This window comes from Leptidea sinapis, chromosome 43 (assembly GCF_905404315.1).
Source record: "Leptidea sinapis chromosome 43, ilLepSina1.1, whole genome shotgun sequence".
In the NCBI taxonomy this organism is placed as follows: domain Eukaryota; kingdom Metazoa; phylum Arthropoda; class Insecta; order Lepidoptera; family Pieridae; genus Leptidea; species Leptidea sinapis.
The window spans coordinates 957488-978977 of NC_066307.1; the positions used below are offsets into that span (position 1 = coordinate 957488).

Sequence of the window (21490 nt, forward strand, 5' to 3'; positions counted from 1 at the left end):
TCAATTCCCATGCAACTCTTCGAGTGTGTGGCAGGCCCATAACAGGCGGATTTGAATTATCTGTTGTTTATGTTTTATTTATGACCAGATTAATTAAGAATTGCATAAATAGCCTATAGGCTATTTAGCTTTAGGCTTCACCTTTTAGTTAGTATTAAATGTAGATATTTGTCAAGTAAGTCGGGAGATAGCAGTCCCGAACTGTTTTATCTGCGTGCGCGGTCGTGAGGTTATAGTAGCATACCTAATACAAAGCTCTAAAAAATTAATAAATTACGTACACATATATTATGTAATTCTTTCAAGTATTGGCGGTTGAAATCGCGAGACGCAGCCAGTTATGCTAACCACGACTCTTATCACGGCGTCTTCGTAATCTTAAATACTGTGAAAGTAAATATTTAATAATATAATATAACAGTATTAATATGTGTGTATATCAAATCTTTGATTCCGTGTTTTAACAAGTGACAGGTTAAAATATTTACGACATTTTTTATTTTTAACCATTGTACATTAATATGCCATACGTCATCGATTCTTAATATATTTCTTAAAACCCAATTCTATACTACGATTTAAACTGTCCTCAATTATCTATTGGTTTTTAGTAAATACAAAATTGTGTATTCAAAGCAGATGTTCGAAGTGATGTCCTTGTTGTGCTATACAATGACCTTTCTACTATTGTACATACTAAATGTATGGGAGTGTTTAATATCATCATTTTGGATACTTCTCGTTTGATCTTTTGAAAGCTATTGATGTCATTTTACTAATAAGGTAAAGTACTTTCAATATCAGTTGAAAGTTTTTTGATATCTGTAATAGTTACGGAATAATCACACTTAACGTTTACACCGTATAATTACAAATTTTTACTGATGATAAGATAAGAAAATAGTATAATCACTACATCACAATGCATCTTTTAACAAACAGCGAATTCAAAATTCAAAAGAAGTGATTGTGCGATGATTATTTAGTTACCTTAAGGCACAGGATCACGCCAACGACCTTCAGCGTTTGGGCGGAGCTAACTATCTCCATTCACGCGTGCAAACCAATCACAAACAAATATAATTCGTGTGAGAGTCAGCGATACACTGCCTCGCGTCGCTCGCATACAGACCCGAAGAGTGCCGATTGTAGTGAATGCAGTATAAAGTACCTTATGTCAAAGTTATATAGTTTTTTTAACTCTAAAAACGTTCGCTTTTTAGAGAAATAAAATAAGTATTTTCTCTTGTTAGAGCGATAAGAATGTCACCAGTAATCTAGAAGCAGTAGCAAATTTGAAGTTGAAGACAACTTCATTTTAATAATTTTTATTACATTGTATTTAACGTTTTAGAAGGTTGAATTTCGGGTTGAAGATAATAATAATGAATCTCCTAACTCATTGCAGATCATTAGGCTCTCAAAGATGATCATTTCACGATACCAGGCGCCTTAAACTTTAAGATAATGTCGAAATTTTAGTGTCGGGCAAAACACGCTCAAGTGCGAGGATATGTTATCGAGTATATTCTATTATTTGAACATGTAATAATAGATAGTATAGATAATTTTTGAAACATGTATGGCTTGAATGATTGATAACAGAATGGGGACGATACACTTGGACAAATTACACTTCTTATTCTAAGGTCGTGGGAGGTATTTTAGGTTTCTCATATTAACTACGATTGAGATGTATAGAATGTACTTAGACTTTGCTCAGATTTTACATACGTAAAACTTAGCTGAATGTAATAAAACGCAAACTTGACTTTTGCATTGGGGTGTATTAGCTCAAGCTAAGCATAATGTTAGCTGTCAATCCTACTAATATTATAAATGTGAAAGTTTGTATGTCTGGATGTATGTTTGAACTTCTTTAACGCAAAATCTACTGAATAGATTTTGATGAAACTTTACAATAATACAGCTTACACACCAGAATAACAAATAGGCTATAATTTATAAAACTATAGTGTGAATTATACATAATATTAAAGAAGTGTGATTGTTACTAATGAATACAACTAGCGCCATCTCTTATCAACTAGCAAGCAAAAGATCAATATAATTAATATGGCAAAACAACGTTTGTCGGGTCGGCTAGTTAATGACTATAAAAACGAAATAAAAGATTATGTTAAGCTGACACTCAGCTAATTTTTACGTTATTAAAGTCTGAGCAAAGTCTAAGAGATCTATAGAATATATAGTTAAGTCGAAGTCGGAATTAATAAACATCGCTTTGAGTGCGAGCTAAGCTTAAGCCTTAACGACGACTTAGGAAAAAATCAGACTATAAGCCGAACAAAAAAGAGATCAACAATCTCTTGCGTCATCACAACTGTGACCATCGGTGATGCGAGTAGTACTTGAATTACATGAGAAATCATTGAGTTAATTCATGGCAGGATCAAATTTAAAACATTTCTTTCATAAAACGGTATCTCCGTTCAAAGTCGTTTTCATCATAGAGTTCGAAATGATTTTGGTTAGGTATATGGGGATACAAACGTAAAGTTTTGGCATACGCCGAAAATTGATATCCATTTTCAGCCTTAAATCCCAGCCTTTCAATGTTTTTTAAACTAGATAGAACTCTCTCCAAATTAGCCATTTCAAAAAGTATAAACTACAAGTCGGCACTAGTGTAATTCCAGAAGCCAAATCATGGATCACTTTTTCAATAAAAAAAAATTAACAAAAAAACAACCGATTTCAATAACAATATTCCAAAACAATAGATATAATATGCACTAAAAAGTATAAAAATTATTGTGACTTTTATACAATCTAATTAACTAACCTAATTCTAGTTACGATTTTTGTTATTTTTGGAATCGGTGACCTTCCGCCGCGGACCGCTCTCGATTCTCGCCGCCTCACGTCGCGCGTGCAACTCAAGCACATCTCACCTATGCATGCAGTTACAAACCTACCTTGACTGACACCGACTCCAAAAATAACAATATTATACTGCAATGGGACCACACGGGAAGCACCGGCTTTCAAATAAAAAAGAATACATACCGTTGGTATGTATTGAGAACCGCCTCCTTTTTTGAAGTCGGTTAAAAACTAATAATCAAATAAGTTTTGCTCCGTGGTGTAAACGCCCTTAAGCGTAATTTAAAAAAAATAATAATGGAATAGCAATACAAATAATGTATGTGTAACGCGAGTCTCATTGACTGATAGATGATGAGTAGCTACCTACACTCTAGAGCTGGTAGTAAATCATTTAAAACGCACTGCAGTATGCAAATTTAATTGCAACTTGGTATATAGTGATTAGATTTCTAATACGCTTCAATTAAATAATTTGATATCATATCAGCAATAAAAATTAATAAAAACCTGATTTATATTGTTTCATTTACACATGATTCAAGTTGAAAAGCATTTTTGTTGTAAGTTTACTATAATTTGTATGTACCACCTATTGATAGGTTTGAAGTCGGTGCCAAGCCAAATGTTACAGTTGGTACCTACACCCTCCACGCGTGACTTTGAGCGGGATAGCTTCGTCTAGGAGAAAACAACCCAAGTGGGCAAACGTCGTTGATAAGTAAGTAAGCTGTTTAAAATATAAAGTTATATTTGGTTTAGGGACTGGCATCGATTTAAAACCTATCAATAGGTAGCACATACAATAAATAGTATTTTATTAGTATTAGGTTTGTGTAAGAGGTGTATTAAATTACATCTTTATTAAGTTATTTAATACTTTTTAGTTTTTGATGTCGGTTTTTTTAAACGTAGTTTTTTTTTTCAACTTATTGAAATCTTGTGGAAACAGAATATAACGTAAATCATCTTGCATTCGAATGATATTGCTGTTAAGATAACAAATTGTTTAACTGAATCGTATTAGTAATCTAATCTTTATATACACTGTATTTAGTGATACAGTGTTTACAAACTACCACAAATAACGGAAAGACTGCGTCACCAAATCTAATTAATTATGGTACAGGAAAATAACCATTACTTTCCTGCTCCTCAGTTATGGGAAGTATTATAAACTTGGGGATCACCAATGACTAACAAATTCTTTTCTCTGGTATTCCAGAATGACAGTTTTTCTTCTTCGAATGTGCTTCACGAGGGTCGAAGTTTGTAAACGAAATTGTTCCTCAAAGCTGCTATCTCCCATAGTGATAATCACGTTATATATCTGCCCACAGTTAGAGCTGATAAGCATTTTTGGTCTGTTGCCCAATATCACTTTGACGACCCATATAACTCAGTGGTTAGTGACCCTGCCCCCTGAGCTAGAGGTCCCGGGTTCGAATCGGGTAGTCAGGAATTAAGTTTGTTTCCGACTCATGGATGTTTATTAGTATTTAAGTATATTTAAGTAAATATATAAGTAAATGTATGAGTTAAATATATCGTTGTCTTGCAACCAATAGCGCAGCCTTACTATAGTTTGGAGCCTAGTTTGGAGCAAGATAATTGGTGTAAAATTGTTTCAATAATATAATATTATGTATATTATCTGTTCAACCGCGTACTACGTAGAGCTCCTTGAAATCTTGATCATTCGTGTTGCATATATTAAATCTTAACATTTCAGCTATGATATCTATACGCATCTAGTTACTTGGAAAAATATTGATTTTTTTATGAAAATAAGGGACGAGACGAGCAGGACGTTCAGCTGATGGTAATTGATACGCCTGCCCATTACAATGCAGTGCCGCTCAGGATTATTGAAAAACCCAAAAATTCTGAGCGGCACTACAGCTACGCTCGTCACCTTGACACATAAGATGTCAAGTCTTATTTGTCCAGTAATTTCACTAGCTACGGCGCCCTTCAGACCGAAATGCAATAATGTTTACACATTACTGCTTCACGGCAGAAATAGGCGCCGCTGTGGTACCCATAATCTAGCAGGCATCCTGTGCAAAGGAGCCTCCCACTGGTGCTATGCCAATAGGGACAATTTTATTTGGAAATCGTATATGCACTTAGTAGTTATTTCATAACTTACTTATTTGTTTTGAGAAACGTCATTGTTTGATCTACGACAAGGTATCGACAACACAGGGAAATTGTTTCCATAAGTGTTTAGTAGAGCCGGTGAAAATATTTGTTTTGAACACAACTCTATTGTGTTATGCGGATATCGGACGCTCCAAATGCTATGAGAATTCTTGGAAAGGTTTGGAAACAACAGTACAAGCAAGTACAGCGAGACATTACTTGCATGGGTTCTATTTTTTTTAATATCTATCAGAGCTTAAAAATTTTGATCTGAACTCTCCTAGCTCTATATCCATTACTCGCTGATTATATATTTATTGGTTTCCAAACAACATACATGTATTAAACTTTTTTTTACAAAATAACGTTACTTAAGGTAGATCATGATTAACATAAATACGTCTTATGATAGTGATACGTGATACATAACTAGAGCAAATATAGAAGAATAAATACTACAATGAAAAAGCAGGCTATGAAGTTAATATCACAACTTAGGCAAAAGGCAAATACATGTTTTAACGAATAAGTTTTTTACAAAAATTTAAAAGACACATAAGAAGTAAAGTTATCTACTAAATATTATAAAAAAAAAAAAACTGATACACATTTTAATATACCTACATAAATTATAAGCAAGTAAAGATAAGCTAAATCTCTGCAGCTAACTGGCGCAGAGTGTTTAAAACTTAAATACAGGGTCTCGGAAAATTGTGTCAAACGGATGTCCTGAGTTATAATACCGCTAGGACTATCCGAATCACCTCATGTACATTCCGCGACTCTAGTATTCTTCAAACTGCAGTTCAAGAAATTTTCTTTATAGGTCCAAATGCAGTACTGCCTGGTGTCTTACTGTCTGTCTTGCGCGGTGTTTACAGAACATTGTTGAGGATGATATTCTAGCTAGTGGTGTGTGGTGCGATGATGGAATCGGGCGGCAGAAATCAGGTCAGGCAACTCTTTAGAAAAACTACGCGTATTAATAAAAAGTATACAAATGCCGGCATCTAACTTGTATAAAATAACAGCTTCAAATCATTATTTCTTACAATAACTATCACTATTTAACGTTTCCCAGCACTTTTACAATGAGAGTGAGAAAATGACGAATCATTAAAAGTAAACGACACAAAGCAATCATCCTACTAATCGCTTCGATGCTATATTATCTATTACTCTAAAGAACTAGTTCTTACGAAACGTACCATTATTTCGTTAATTGGCAATTTCGGAGAAGTCCTAAAAATGAATGGCGTCTGAATAAAAACGCGATAACTATATGCATCTATGTATGTCGAGGTACTAGTTTCGGAGGAATCCTGCAAATTTATAGATTTACCTGTTTTAAACAATCATAGTTGATTTTAATTGAGTCTTTTTCCTTGTAGACGATGAAGATAATATTATGGTACGATTAAATATTATTTAGACTTTGTATTATACTGGTTGGTTGCTATAGGTATTGCTCTATTTTATGTGGATTGATACGTCTACTATCTAGAATGTATTAATAATACTTCTTTTTTTTACATTAATTTCTACTTTTTTTAACTTACTCGTGTGTAAGTCAAGATGTTTTTTGTTACTTTGCTTCACATATATAGTAATTAATATAATTTGGAAAACGATGAAGTAAATATTGATTTTTAGAGTGGCAATCAGTTTGTTTCCAGCTCTTCTCTTAACCTAAACTACTAAACTTTTCCGAAGTACCTACTGTTAACCGTAAAAAAAATTAGTAAATCTTATTTTATGTGATTATTTCATAGGGTACTTTGAGACCTTATCCAACCGAACGTAGTATTATACCTACAATCCATTACACTCTTTTTGTTCAGTAATTTAATTTTAATATAATTCAATTGAAATATTTTCTGAAAGTCATTTTTGACGTGGTGAATTTTAATTGAAGAGTAGTATTTGCAATGAATTGTGTAATTTTGGATGTTTGGGACATTTTTTTTATTATATTGAATGTTTTTTATTTTAATTCTTTAATGTGATAAGATAATTGAATAGATATTTCGATGGCTTAAGTTGTAAACAATAGCAACTTTATTGGTTAAATAAAAGTAAATGAAAAAGCAGAAAGTAAGTGATTTAAACTAAAACTACTGCACCTAGTGAGTATTAAAGCAGGCTTGCAGACTGTATGAGAACTGATATGGAAATCATTCTGGTTATTTTGTCTGGTAATTTATACTATTACCATAATTTGTATAAAAAACCCATTACGGTTTTCTCTGTAAAGCTGATAAAGACGAACCATAATAATGTAGGACGTGCGGGTACTTGGAAATTACTTGAAAGCTGTCCAACCTAACGGGTACTGTGTTGGAGGTAATTATGCCCTTGTTCGGAGTTCAATTAAAACAGGAAATAGTACGGTGGAATATAGGTCTGTGTGGTAGGTTCTTAAAACATGTGGCTCTTTTTTTTATGAAGTACTGTTATTTAAATAAAAAATTAAATTACTTATATATTAATTTGGCGTTGACATAAAATCGTGGCCTTTCATCTGTGTGGCTTAGGAAACCTATGAAATATTAATAATATGTGAAGGAATTTGTTTTAAAATTGAAAGTGAAACAGCCGACAGACAGGGATTATTGAGGCTTCATATAATTTATTTTGCCGGGAATATTTTCTATGATCAATATTGTTATTATTAATGTTCAATACCCGGACGACCGAGCCTTGCTCGGATTTTTAAGAATGTACAACGGAAACGGCTCCAACGATTTTCATAAAATTAAGTATGCAGGGGATTTCGGGGGTGATAAATCGATCTAGCTAGGTTTCAATTTAAAAAAAAATATTTTTATCCATGTTTGAATGAGAAATAGCTACAATAACATTAGAATACAAAGGTAAATTTCGCCACTATATACAAGACTATTATAGCTCAGATGGGACATTCGGTGATCCGGAAAGCAGAAGACCCCGGTTCGAATCCAGATGTCCTATTAGTTTTTTTTTGTTCAAGTTTTGTACATTCTTAAAAATCCGAGCAAGGCTCGGTCGTCCGGATATTATATATATACAAGAATTGCTCGTTTAAAGATGTAAGATTTTAACGAAAAGTAACGACATTTAAAAGTTGCCCTGCAAAATAAGTAAAGCTAGCCACGAAGGAATCAAATGAATAATAATTTTTATTGTTAAAATATAAATTGGTACCGTCGTCGTTGAATTAAATAGCATTTAAATTAAAAATATCATTCTGGATTCCGATAGCTTTGGCTTCCAAGGGTAAACATTTTTATCAATCACTAAAAATTTTTGCATCGCACGTGGAAATAAATAATGATAATTTACCTCTATATTGTGTGTTGAAACATTGTTTCTATGGTTTTCATTTCATATGCATTCATAAGTTTATTCGTAATTTGTTGTATGATTTATGTCCTTTACGTGTGAGAACTATAGACCACAAACCAATTTCATATTAATGAAATGACTATTGAAATATCTACAAATACATACAGCATATGTGAAACGCCTTAGAAACTTTATTTTTTATTGACACTTAGGGCTATATTTCACCGCGACACCATGGTGGCGCAACCAGTCGCCGCCACCAACAACATGTATACATACAACTGTATAGGGACACCTGGTGTTCGTTCAGCTCGGACGCGGCATTATGACTCTGGTGGTTTGGTGACTTACGGTGGCGCAACCAGTCGCGCAACCGTGGTGTCCCGGCGTAATACAGCCCTTACATAGTATTAAAATTACATAACACACATTTAAACAATATATTTATTGCAGTTATAGTCTGTTAAGATGTTGAGACCTTGACTATGACCCCGTGTAAGAGCAAATTCTGAGTTGCCGTTCGCATTCGTCTTTAGGTCTAGTTCACATGTGCATTAGTTTTGCTGAAGAAACATACGAAATTGTCGCAAAACAATTTAACGACAAAAACATTTTACGTATATATCTAGCATAACAGGTATTATAACAGTGTGAACTTAGTATTACAGGATCTTTGTTTACCTAATCGGGGTACCATATGTACCTATACAAAATATCCTACTTCACTTTTTGTACACCGAATCTACAGAACAAATCTTGGTCATCATTCCCTTATACCTAGGCTAAGCAGACTATTCAGGGAATTCACTGGGATATTTCCATTGATTCGTTCTGTAATAATTTGAAAAACTTTAAAGTTTAAAATAAAACTTGTAAAATCACTTGACTCTCAAGTAGGAGATGACAAGCACTAACTTTTTAGAATAATTGTAAATGTTGTGTGTTTTCTCACCATTAATCTTTTTTTTTATGGTCATTTTTACATCCTTTAATTCTCCTAAATTAATCCTTAAGTTCTGTCGCGTGACTTGTCTGTCTAAATTGTAGCCTATATATGAAATTATATATAAACTTAAGGTACTTAAGATTTCAATAATCAAAAATTTTTATGTGTAATTCTGTTGGTGATTCGAATAAATAAAAATGTGCCTGTTTGTATATTAGTAATAAGCATGATTTTACTAAAAATTCAGTCGTTGACCATTCTAATGAACTGTATTGTTACATTTGACGAATGTTATAAAATAGGTTGTTGGCTTCTTTCGATACGGACACAATAAAAATGTTAAATCTAATTATGTATATGGCACGTTAGACTAATGATCGAGAGTGAACAAAAGAAATTTAAATTAAGATTGGTAATATTAGAGGCGGTAGACCATGACTTACAGAATGCAATGCCAAATTGAAAATATTTTATTTTTATTTAATCATTTATTTATACACTAGCAGACCCGACAGACGTTGTTTTGTTCATAATAAAAAAAAAATCGGGGTGGAATTTCGTAAAATCCGAATTCTTAGCTTTACTCGGCGAAAGGAATATTTCTACCAAATTTCAAGTCTCTACGCCTTATGGTTCCAGAGATATCGTGATGAATCAACACATAGGTTGCTAGTACTAAACTATGCGTGGCCTGTATTTTATACCAAGACTAGCAGAACCGATAGACGTTGTTCTGTTCATAATAAAAAAAAAAAACTCTTGCGTTAGCTAACCTCTACTCGGTGAAAAGAATATTCCTACCAAATTTCAAGTCTTTAGCTCTAATGGTTCCAGAGATATCGTGATGAGTGAAAAATTATATATCTAAAGTATCTTATATATATATATAGATTCCTCTAAACAGCTGTCATATTCTTCTAAGATGACAATCCACTTCCAGCTATTGAGGTTTCAATCTAATGTAATTGATTTTTGTTAAAGAATCGATTCTTTAGTAGTTTTCATAATTTATAAGAGTGCAGCAGCTTCCATGTAGCGACTGATTGTATTATATAGAGCGACAGGGATATATTGCATTCTCTGTTCTCACACCTTATGGAATGGAAAACAGATATGCGTTGCCTCAAAGGAATAACATTGTACATAATACTATGAAAATAACTAAGTAACTAGTTGCGCCGTATTTATGTCAGTTAATTTTCTAATCCTTTTAACCGCGTATGCTGCACAACTGAATATACTAGACAATCCTTCAATCCCCATTGTAATTTGAAATCCTGAGTAATGCCAAGAAAAAGTAAAACCCCTGACCGCGGAACTCTCTGTAAAATTCCCACTATGTTTACGTAACACGACGCTATCAAAAAACTGTTCACGGATCACATCACGACGTGTTTTTTTTCTTCTTTACAGTCATCCGCTAGCATTACTGACTTCATTCAGTTCCTTTCTTCATGAATTCTTTTGTAAAATTATTATAACGATAGCCTATAATCACAATTTATTTATTTATTAAAAAAATTGAAGTAGGCGTTACTTTGCGGTAATCCATAATCATACAAATGATTAAAGTTTTAAACAATTCGACACGTATTTCGCCTCTACAAGTCCTGAGGATGCCTCGTGTAGATGCGAAACACCTGTCGAATTGTTTAAAAACAAAAATTGGCGGAATTAACACTAAAGAAAACTTAAATCATTTGTATATTTATTTATTGTGCAATTAGCACGGCAGTGCCACTCACACCAATTACACGAAACACTAAAAGGAATATTAAAGAATAATTGAATGAATCATACAATTTCAATGCTCTCCGCGTACCTTGGTATTTCAGAAACTAGGGAAGTCTATCCATCATTGAATGGATGCCATTGAGCATTCTTGTCCAAGAGCGCGTTGAAAGTTACTAATGAACGCTGTATACGTGCCATGGGCTCGGGCAACGGTTCGATGAAGCGGGGACCACGAAAAATTTATTTAAGTAATTTAAACTTAAACTATGTGTTTGTTTTGTATATCTTCTTCCCATCTACAACGCTGTCTTGTCTTCCTTCTTTTGTTTTGTGTTTGAAAACCACTTTGGCACGTCTTTAACCCAAACGTCTTATGAGCTCTATATCAAAAAACCTGTCCGCAATGAGAACGCACAAAAATGGGGTTATCTCCTTGATACTCATTACTAATGCTGTAAAACTAACAGATATGACTTTAAGTATCCTTTAAAGAGCTATGAGCCCCAGTTAACCATATTAAGCTCAGATAACTCAATCGTGTAAACTGTAAAAGGTTTTCTTGTGTGAGATGCTACCACTGTGCACCTACTTACCATACTCTGCCAGTGAAATTGTATTTATATGTGAGCTATCGATGGACTAACTGGAGCCCCATCATAAGATTACCAACCATTTTAAAAGATAGGCCAAGAAGAAACGGTTTTTTTTTTCAAGTTAAAATAGTATTAAAATAAATGAAACAAGAATGTTGTGAAAATTGTAAATAATAGTCTTTAACGCGTCTTCGTGTAGTTTGCCTTTAATAGCAATGAACACAGATTTCAGACCATCAGATGGTCCGGTGGGCGCCTCGTAACAAATGGTCCGGCGTCGTACTCGTTACGGTCCGGACGGTAATAATAATAAGTTTGTGCGATGGACAATGTGGCATACCATCGAATATGGTCTTCTACAACACCGCGTCCGATTGTTCGGCCGTACCAAATCCGATCCTGTGTTTATAGCTTAACGCTGGCACGACTCTTGAGTTGTCCTTGACCGCGCAGATGTCATAAACAGGGTCTCACTGGCGGGGGTCGCGGAGGATAACATGCATAGATCGCACAACCAGTGGTTAGTTGGAGTCTCATTGCAATATCACTGTACCTAGGTATGTGATGGTGCATCGAGCATTTCTTCCACTCCCCTCTAAGGTCTATGCTGATAAAAATTATCAAATAAATAATCAATAAATACCAAGTAAACAATGTTTTAATATAACGGTCACCAAGCAGGGAGTGAAACAGCTGCTCTAAAAGTGGACACGAGTAAATCGCTTAAGACATTTCTTTTTTCAAAATTGACTTCTTGAGATTATATTATGTATAATGGTGACATGACAAGATCTTATCTATCCATAGTTAAGTCCGATATAGTTTTAGTCCAATGCTATCTGTCGATAGGTTATTGAAATGTAAGTAAGCGTAAAATGATATATTTGTCAGCCTCTAGTAAGTTAAACTAAGGATAGATAGGTGATTGAAAACGGCCGTTAATCACTACCACCTCTTGGGAAAGAAAACGCTTTGAGAGAGAGAAAAAAATCCTTTGTTTGCTCTTTTAATAATGGACCAACGATTTTTGTGTTGAACAGACTTGCCAAACATTGTATTATGTATTTCATTTCTTTCATTCCAAATAGCGTCAAATAGCAGACAGGTAAATAAGTAGGTAAGTAATACAAAAAATGCGCATTTAAATACTATGTAAATACAGCTGATTACAATCTGGAAATGAAATTAAAGAGGTCACCCGTCGCTGCTATTATTATAATTGTTATAAATTATTAAACAGTTCGTATAGTGTGCATTTAAAAAAAAAGTGATTGGACTTTGTTATGTGTTTGAATATTTAATCACTTAAATTTAGTCGACTTAAGTTTATGTTTGAACCTTGAAGGACACCAAAAATTACAATAATCGTAAATAGAATTCGATTAATCGTAACTAGAATTCGATTAATTAATTAGATTGTATAAAAAGTACACTATTATTTTAATACTTTTTCTTTTAAGTGCATATTATTTTGTTTTGGAATAGTGTTTTTGAAGTCGGTTGTTTTTTTGTAATTTTTAGTGAATTTGAAGTACACTTACAATTTGTCTAAATACTATCTACTAAATGTAGATATACTAAATTGTTCAATGCAGCAATGAACGTAAGCACTTTGCAATTTGATTACAGACAGTTAGAAATTCTGCCACAGATCGCACCCTTGTTGTCGTTAAGGAGTTCCATTGATCATCATCTTCGACTACGACAATTACTTGACCATAACCAAGTTATGTTAGATGACTTAAATATCCTTCTAGCATGAAAAAGATTCGGCCGAGTATCGTTAATTTGCTCCTAAGAATTGAAGAGTTCCGTTACTTTGTCATGGATCTCGTAATCAAAACCCAACCAAACTCTCATCAAACTATCTCTAAAGTATATCCTTTTCAATCAAAAAATAATCATCGAAATCGGTTGGCGCGATATTGAGTTATATGTAAATTTGTCGTCCTCATCCGTATAGGTAATTAAAGACTTTTATGGTTTTCTCATGGATGCCATTGACAGATCTGGACCAAATAACAATGGAACCATACGGGAATTATCAAAATCGGTTCACCCAGTCGAAAGTTTTGAGGTAACAAACATAAAAAATAAACATACCGACGAATTGAGAACCTCCTCCTTTTTTGAAGTCGGTAAAAAGCTTTATTTGATTATACAACAATTAAATACAATGAATTAGTTTGGTATTTAATAATTATATTACAAATTAACCATAATAAACCTACTACTCATGCAATTTAATATCCTTATAATGTGGACCCTTCTCAGAGTAAAACCCTCCTCCAAAGAATTCCATTTTTATGTGGCCATCCAGTCTATGCCTTTCAGCTGATCTTGTGCTTTCTCTACATTTCTCCAGTTTGTGTAATCTGTGAGATTTTCGTTAATTTTTCTGATCTCTTTCTTTGTTTCTTTTAACTCTTTTAGTTCTTCTTTATCCTTTTTAGTGTTCTTTATCTCTTTTAGTTCTTCTTTATCCTTTTTAGTGTTCTTTATCTCTTTTAGTTCTTTATCCTTTTTAGAGAGATTTCTTTTATTTTGTAGTGTGTTTCTTTATTCCATTGACTGAGTTGCTTTTTTTGATACATTTTTTTTCAGTTGTGATAATGTTCTGGCGTAGGGTACAAATATTTAATGAAATTTTATCTCTTGAACTATTATTCTTTGGAGGGTTGTGGTCTGACTCTCCCGCGGTGACCAGCCGTGGTGGGAGGTTAGAGGAGAGTTTATGTTTATGTTTGAACATTTTGTTAAATCTTTAGCAGTAACATATACATTTATTTAATAAGCCGAATAAACAAATGTTAGAAGCTGTACATTTAGCCAAGATAGCATGTCTATTACACTTCTTTCAACCTCAGTCGCTCGTGACCGACAGGCTGTAAAGCACGAGAAACTTCGCGATTACGAAAATATAATGTTTTATTTAATAAACCGTATGCAAATGTTATAAGGTTGTAATTTTAGATAATGTAAGTATCACTAGACATGTTTTATTATGATTCCTGCAAAACATAATATTATGGTTTCTCAAAGTGGAAAGCTCACTTTCCTCCGTTCACTGAGACATTCTTGTAAACATGTTTGGATGATAATTGCATTCCGCTACAACTTGTATTAATTGTATTGTTTTTCTCTCCATTCTACATGAGGTTCACATAAATATTATAAAGAGAAATCTTTAAGTAGTCTGAAGAAGTGTAGGCCCAACGGTTATGACACTTACATGCATATTACACGTATGCTAATACGACCGTCATGCGATACCAGTGCGAATACCAAAATCGAACGGATTTCGTAAATATTCTCCGCATTATACAGTTCCGACAGTTATCATTTAGCCTAAACTTTTACGGCCTTACAAATAAAGTTGGTATAAAGTTATACCCGAGGATAATCCCAGAATATTCAAAATGTTTTACAAATAGACATTTCTTATGATTGGTTTATTCGGACGTATAAGGTTTCCCGCGTTTATTTGCAAGGCTGCCTGACATTCGGAAAACTTCAGAATTATCATTGTATTGACAGTGCTGTCAGCGATATAGTTAATATTTTGCATATTCTTGGTTTATTCTCAGGTATAACATTATACCAAGTTTATTTGTAAGGCCGTATGGCTATTAAGTGATGTCAAAATGACGTCATACTAATACATTAACGGTCGTTTTCAATAACCTATCTATCTGTCTAAAAGATATATATGCATAGTGGATACTGCCTGCAGACGTTAAAGTGGCAACGTTCCATCTTGCGGGTTTGATTTATTTTTGTAAGTGTGAGATTTGATAAAAAGATGTCTTAGCTGTGAGTCGCTTTAAGGCCGTACATATAGAGATAAATTACTTCCTTCTACTGACAGTAGTTATAATTAATCAATTATATAAGAAATAAAATAAAATAAAAATAAAAATAAAATAAAATATACCCGATAAGTCAGTCTTCTCGCCTTATATTGGGACGCGTGAATTGCAATTTCCATACAGACTTCTATCGCTGGTAAGCTATACGTTGTCCCATTGATGACAGCGTGTACGTGAAAAGTCAACGATAGTTACGATTTTTATCTCAAGTAAGAGATAGACTGAATATTGGGAACGGCCGCTAGGGTTTTATGTAAAACGAACTTTAATCTAGTCTTGGTGGTATTCCAAACTTCTTAGTTTCACATGTCTTTTCTTGTATCCTTTGAACTGTTTGAAATAAAACAAACACCTCACATTTCTATAGCATTACTTATACTAACTTATTACTAAAATAAAATCCAAATTCTCATTCAATATTTTCTGAAATAAGCAGAACAAAGAGAGATAGATATAGAGAAATACCCTCACTGCACACAACGTCAGGAGGTCTATTACCAAAATCGAAAGCCGAAGTTCGAAACGAAAGAGCGACGAACTTCAAATTAAATCCTATTACCAAAGGATTCGAATAGTACGGATGGATTTCGTTTTGTAACCAAAGACATAACCATAAAAAGGGAAGTTGTATTTACGACTTTATTCATCTTCAAACAACGAAAAAGTAAATGTCAAGTGAATTTGGGAATTAGGTTAACAAAAGACTACAATATCTAATCGATCTTCGAATTCGAAACACTTTCGTAATAGGAAAATGTACGATTCGTCTACCGAAACTTCGTATTTCGATTTTGGTAATAGGATTCCTGGTTCCGCCAGGAAATTTTAAATTTACATAATCGCGGGAATGTGCTTGGGTTTTTAGTTATAAATATGAAACAATATTATATAAGTATTTAGTATTCAAATTAATTATCTTTAATATTATCCTACTTTCTTTTTAACAGCTTAATATTATTTTCATGCAAGTTATGTAAATTAATTAACCATTTGACACTAAACGCACGTAAATAATTCACTTTCCATATTCGCGTGGAACATTTATTTACATGTCATTTAACTTATATACGTCATTTACAATTTCTATGTACTGCGAAGTATTATTAAAATTATGATAATATGATTGCATATATACACGCAAGAGCGTCAATCTTTGGCCAATTAATATTGAATAATATCGCAAACGGATACCTTAGAGTATTGAATCAATCGGAGATGATATCAAATAATTGCGTGATACATTATGATAGAAAACTGCACGGTGCACGACGATATATTATGACAATTTAAGTATAATACGGTGACGAGAATCTTCCTGTGTTGCAGGAATTAAATGTCACAAATAGAATGATACTATTTACTTTGTTTATTTTTTATTTATTTATTAATAAAAAACAAATTTTACATGGAGGTTTCAAAGAAATAAAACCTCTGAGGTTTGTTCTATTGCTCAATTAGTCCTACACCAACAGAGTTAAATTAACAAAAGAAAAAAATGTTGACCATCGTTAGAATTGATACTTAGCTATACATACACACATACATAAATATACTCATGCCTTGTTCCCGTCGGAGTTGTAGACAAAGACAATAGAATTCACCAGTGGGAGGCTCCTTTGCACAGGATGCCGGCTAGATTATGGGTACCACAACGGCGCCTATTTCTGCCGTGAAGCAGTAATGTGTAAGCATTACTGTGTTTCGGTCTGAAGGGCGCCGTAGCTAGTGAAATTACTGGGCAAATGAGACTTAACATCTTGTGTCAAGGTGACGAGCGCAGTTGTAGTGCCGCTCAAAATTTTTGGGGTTTCAAGAATCCTGAGCGGCACTGCATTGTAATGGGCAGGGCGTATCAGTTGCCATCAGCTGAACGTCCTACTCGTCTTGCCCCATATTTTCCTAAAAAAAAAATGCCATTTGCTTCTATCCTTACAAACCTCACGCGCTTCCTCTACATTCATTACTCTTTTCATACTTATACATTATCATTATACAGATAACTTATAATTTTACAAATTAAAGTAAAAGTAATTGTTAAGCATAATAAGTTGATCGTTGGTCGGTCAAGTCTTAAAAAGTATTTTTTTAAATTCTGTTTTAAATTTGTCTCAGTCAACGAGCCGGTCAAGTCACGTGGCAGTTTATATTACTACAATGCACCCGGGTTGGGAAATTGCATTTCTATTGATCTATGCAAAGTCCTTCATATAAACTACGATTTAAAAAAATAATATTAAAGTTCTAACTAAAAATTTGCAAATGTAAGAGCTTTCAAATAAAAAACTCAGAGATCATAGAGCTATTCAGATTCTCTATTATTTATTACTCCGTATATTAAATACTTTTGAAGTATTAAAATGCTTGAAATTAATTAACCCTGACTTGTTACATTAGATGTTTTTATAGTACATGAAAGAGTTTTATAATTTATTTGACACAACGTTTTGTTGCCTTTGCGGGTCAAAGTTTGTTTACAAGGTGATTTTATAATTATATGCGTTTTAATATTTTGAAAATTAGAGTATTTTTGTATTCTTTCTTTTAGATCCTGTTCAAAGCGTATTAATTGTTACTCGGCAGTATTGCTTTCCAAAAAATAACTAAAATCCTAACAAAAAATAAATGAAGAACACGTTTGACATGGATGGTCGTTTTTTTTCATAAATGGCGCAATTTTGGCCCAGTTGTAATATCAATAGATAGCTACTCTCCATTATTTCATATTTAAAAAAACTTGTCATATTTAAAAGAAAGTATCTATTTAGACCTTGATGCTATGTCGCCTTTTATGGTTACTTACTCTTGGTAAACAAAGAACGGTACAAACCTACAATTTTTGTGCACGTACATAGAAGACAATTTAATTAAGTAATCGGTGAGATCAAGAAATAATTATAAGCTAAGCAAATCTGCCACTTGTTGGTCTATCGTAATTGTATCCATAAAATAATATTTTACGAAACAATATTGTATGGCAATCTATTTGCGGGTACTTTCGTATTTCGCAACTCGTCGACTACTGTGCGTCTCTTTGCATGAAAACGGGTTCCCTAAGTTAAAGCCCTTGGACGCCTAGAAGTGGGAAGGTTTCCTCATAAAATTTTCCTTTACCGTAACGGCCACAGTGTCTAATATCTAAACGTACATATAATAATAAAAATAATAATAATGAAACACTTTTTTTACACAAATTATCTTGCCCCAAGTTAAGCATATATAGCCTGGGTTATGGGTTACAAGACACTGATATATTTAATAAAATATACTTACTTAAACATACATAAATTCTTATAAACATACATATAAACATACATAATTACATTTAAACATCCATGACTCGGAAACAAACATCCATATTCATCATATAAATGCTTGCACCTACCGGGATTCGAACCCGAATTCAATAAATTGAAAACACATTAGTAACACATTTAAAATAGTTTATAAAACTGTGCATATGACACAGGTAAGTAATGCAAATAATTTTAACGAGCATTTTTTATCGTCGGGTCAACTTTTCTCGGATTATGTGATTGATTGATAAAAGAAATATGATGTAAACTTAGTATGCAAACACACTGTTTTAAAAATATTTTTATGATGCAACTCATGATTATCAGAATGTATTAATATTGTTAAATTAAACCAGTAGTCGCTGAAAAAAAAGTATGATGTAAGCATTCATAATCTATCTATCTATCTATATATATAAAAATGAGTTGCTGTTCGTTAGTCTCGCTAAAACTCTCGAGTCCACCCGTTCTCGAACGGGTGGACCGATTTGGATAATTTTGGTCTTAAATTAATTGTGGAAGTCCAGAGAACGTTTAAAAGGTGAATAAATATGAAAATCCTTGGAATTAAATAAAGAAGTCGTTCAGAAATCAGAAAGAATAGTTTAAAATGAATAATTAATTAGAATTTTTATAACTTTCCAACTTTCTCAGCAGGTAAAATATAAACATTTTATGAACGATAAGTCTTAAGTTTTGTCATAAGAAATAAAGATTTTTATAAGTGCTACGTGCTTAGTCATGTGTTTACGCGGATGAAGTCGCGGGTATCATCTAGTATTATATATTAATTATCATCTCGAAAAAACAAAGTCTTCAATTTTAATTTTACGAATAATCAGATATTTACATATCCCCGATCACAATACTGTCTGTCTGTTATGCTAAATTATAATTAAGTGTTGCACTGCATATGTTGCGTGCGTAGGTATTTATTGATGTTTAATTAAAACACGATTACAATCGAAATTAACACGTTGAACGTCGTCACGCGAATTAAGATGTTGAGCCAAGGTTTATTTAAAAATATATTTTTATTTCAAAAAATACATAGCAACTCTATTATAACAATGATAATGTACTAACTACTTTTACCAGTGGGAGGCTCCTTTGCACAGGATGCCGGCTAGATTATGGGTACCACAACGACGCCTATTTGTAATTTGCAGTAATGTGTAAGCATTACTGTGTTTCGGTCTGAAAGGCGCCGTAGCTAGTGAAATTACTGGGCAAATGAGACTTAACATCTTATGACTCAAGGTGACGAGCGCAGTTTGTAGTGCCGCTCAGAATTTTTAGGGTTTTTCAAGAATCCTGAGCGGCACTGCATTGTAATGGGCAGGGCGCATCAATTATCATCAGCTGAACGTCCTACTCCTCTCGTCCCTTATTTTTATAAAAAAAAAACTAATTTCAATTAATATCTACTTTACTAGCTGATCCGGCAAACGTTGTTTTGCCATATAAATTGTATTGATCTTTTGCTTGCTAGTTGATAAGAGATGGCGCTAGTTGTATTCATTAGTAACAATCACACTTTTCTTCCCTTTTTTCACATTCTTTTATATTTTGTATAATTCACACTATAGTTTTATAAATTATAGCCTATTTGTTATTCTGGTGTAAGCTATATTATTGTAAAGTTTCATCAAAATCTATTCAGTAGATTTTGCGTTAAAGAAGTTCAAACATACATCCAGACATACAAACTTTCACATTTATAATATTAGTAGGATTTATTTATTTAATTAACCAATAAAGCCTTATTTTAATGCTAACAAATAAATATACCCCACTCTTATGTCCTAGTTAAAGTGCTGAGGTGGAATTGCACCTAATGCTAATTTGGGTAGGGCTGTCACTCTTAACGACAATATCGAGATAAGACGAGAAAATGCGTAAGATAATTTACTCGTGGTGCGCATCTTAGCCCTGCTGGTGTCGGTCTGGTTGCGCAACCGATTTGGTGGCGCGTCGAGCTCGGAAGCGTCATGACTCTGTCTGTTTATGTCTGGTGTCTAGTTTGGTACCTTACGGAAACCACGGTGATGCGACTGGTTGAGCCAATGTAGTGTCCCGGTGAAAGATAGCCCTTAGTATTTTAAATATTAAAGTAACTAACGCATGAACGAAAAATCTTAATTGATCACGAACACTCGGGCTATCAGAACGACTATACGCTACTATATATTGTAAGTATATGGTCCCATTAATTCAACGTTTAGCAACGTGTCTATTTCAGATTTGCATTTTATTTGCATTATCATAAGCACCTAATTTATTCTAGGAATATTCAATCAACTAGCATGTAATTGAATTTAAATTATACATTTAAAACACTATACAAAAAATACTTGAGTGTGCGCGACAAATACTACTGTGTTTATAAACTTTAATTAAAGCATAACAGATTAGAAACAGCATTGAAAGGCGTTCGTGACGAGAGTGCTATGGCAATGAAACAAACTTGATTAACAGCATTACAAAAATAAAATAATAACGTATGGTAAGTAGATATAGATAGAAACATGCGACGGATGGCAACTCCACACGCCAAATAAGCGAGTTTGCGCAGGTACAATCAGAATGGGATGCTGCGCCGGCTGAATGAAAACCACAGCGGTGCCTTTCCTGCCGTTAAGCAGTAATGTCACAATACATGCACATGATTAACTCGGCCGCAAACCAATCTTGACAAGACAAAACTATTGAATTCCATGAGAGTGGCTTTCAATAGCG

General features: G+C 33.4%; 1 protein-coding gene across 6 annotated transcripts in view; it reads left to right on the plus strand.

Annotated features, from left to right (window-relative positions):
• Positions 1–21490, plus strand: part of LOC126977061 (cystinosin homolog) — a 64148-nt gene that overhangs the window by 13047 nt on the left and 29611 nt on the right. Inside the window, exon 2 of one of the 6 annotated variants that reach the window (XM_050825741.1) lies at positions 5819–5943. The exons of the other annotated variants lie outside the window; for them this stretch is intronic. Coding sequence (XP_050681698.1) covers positions 5917–5943 — 27 coding nt within the window. The 5' untranslated portion in view covers positions 5819–5916. The remainder of the gene's footprint in view (positions 1–5818; positions 5944–21490) is intronic. 6 annotated transcript variants of the gene reach the window in all.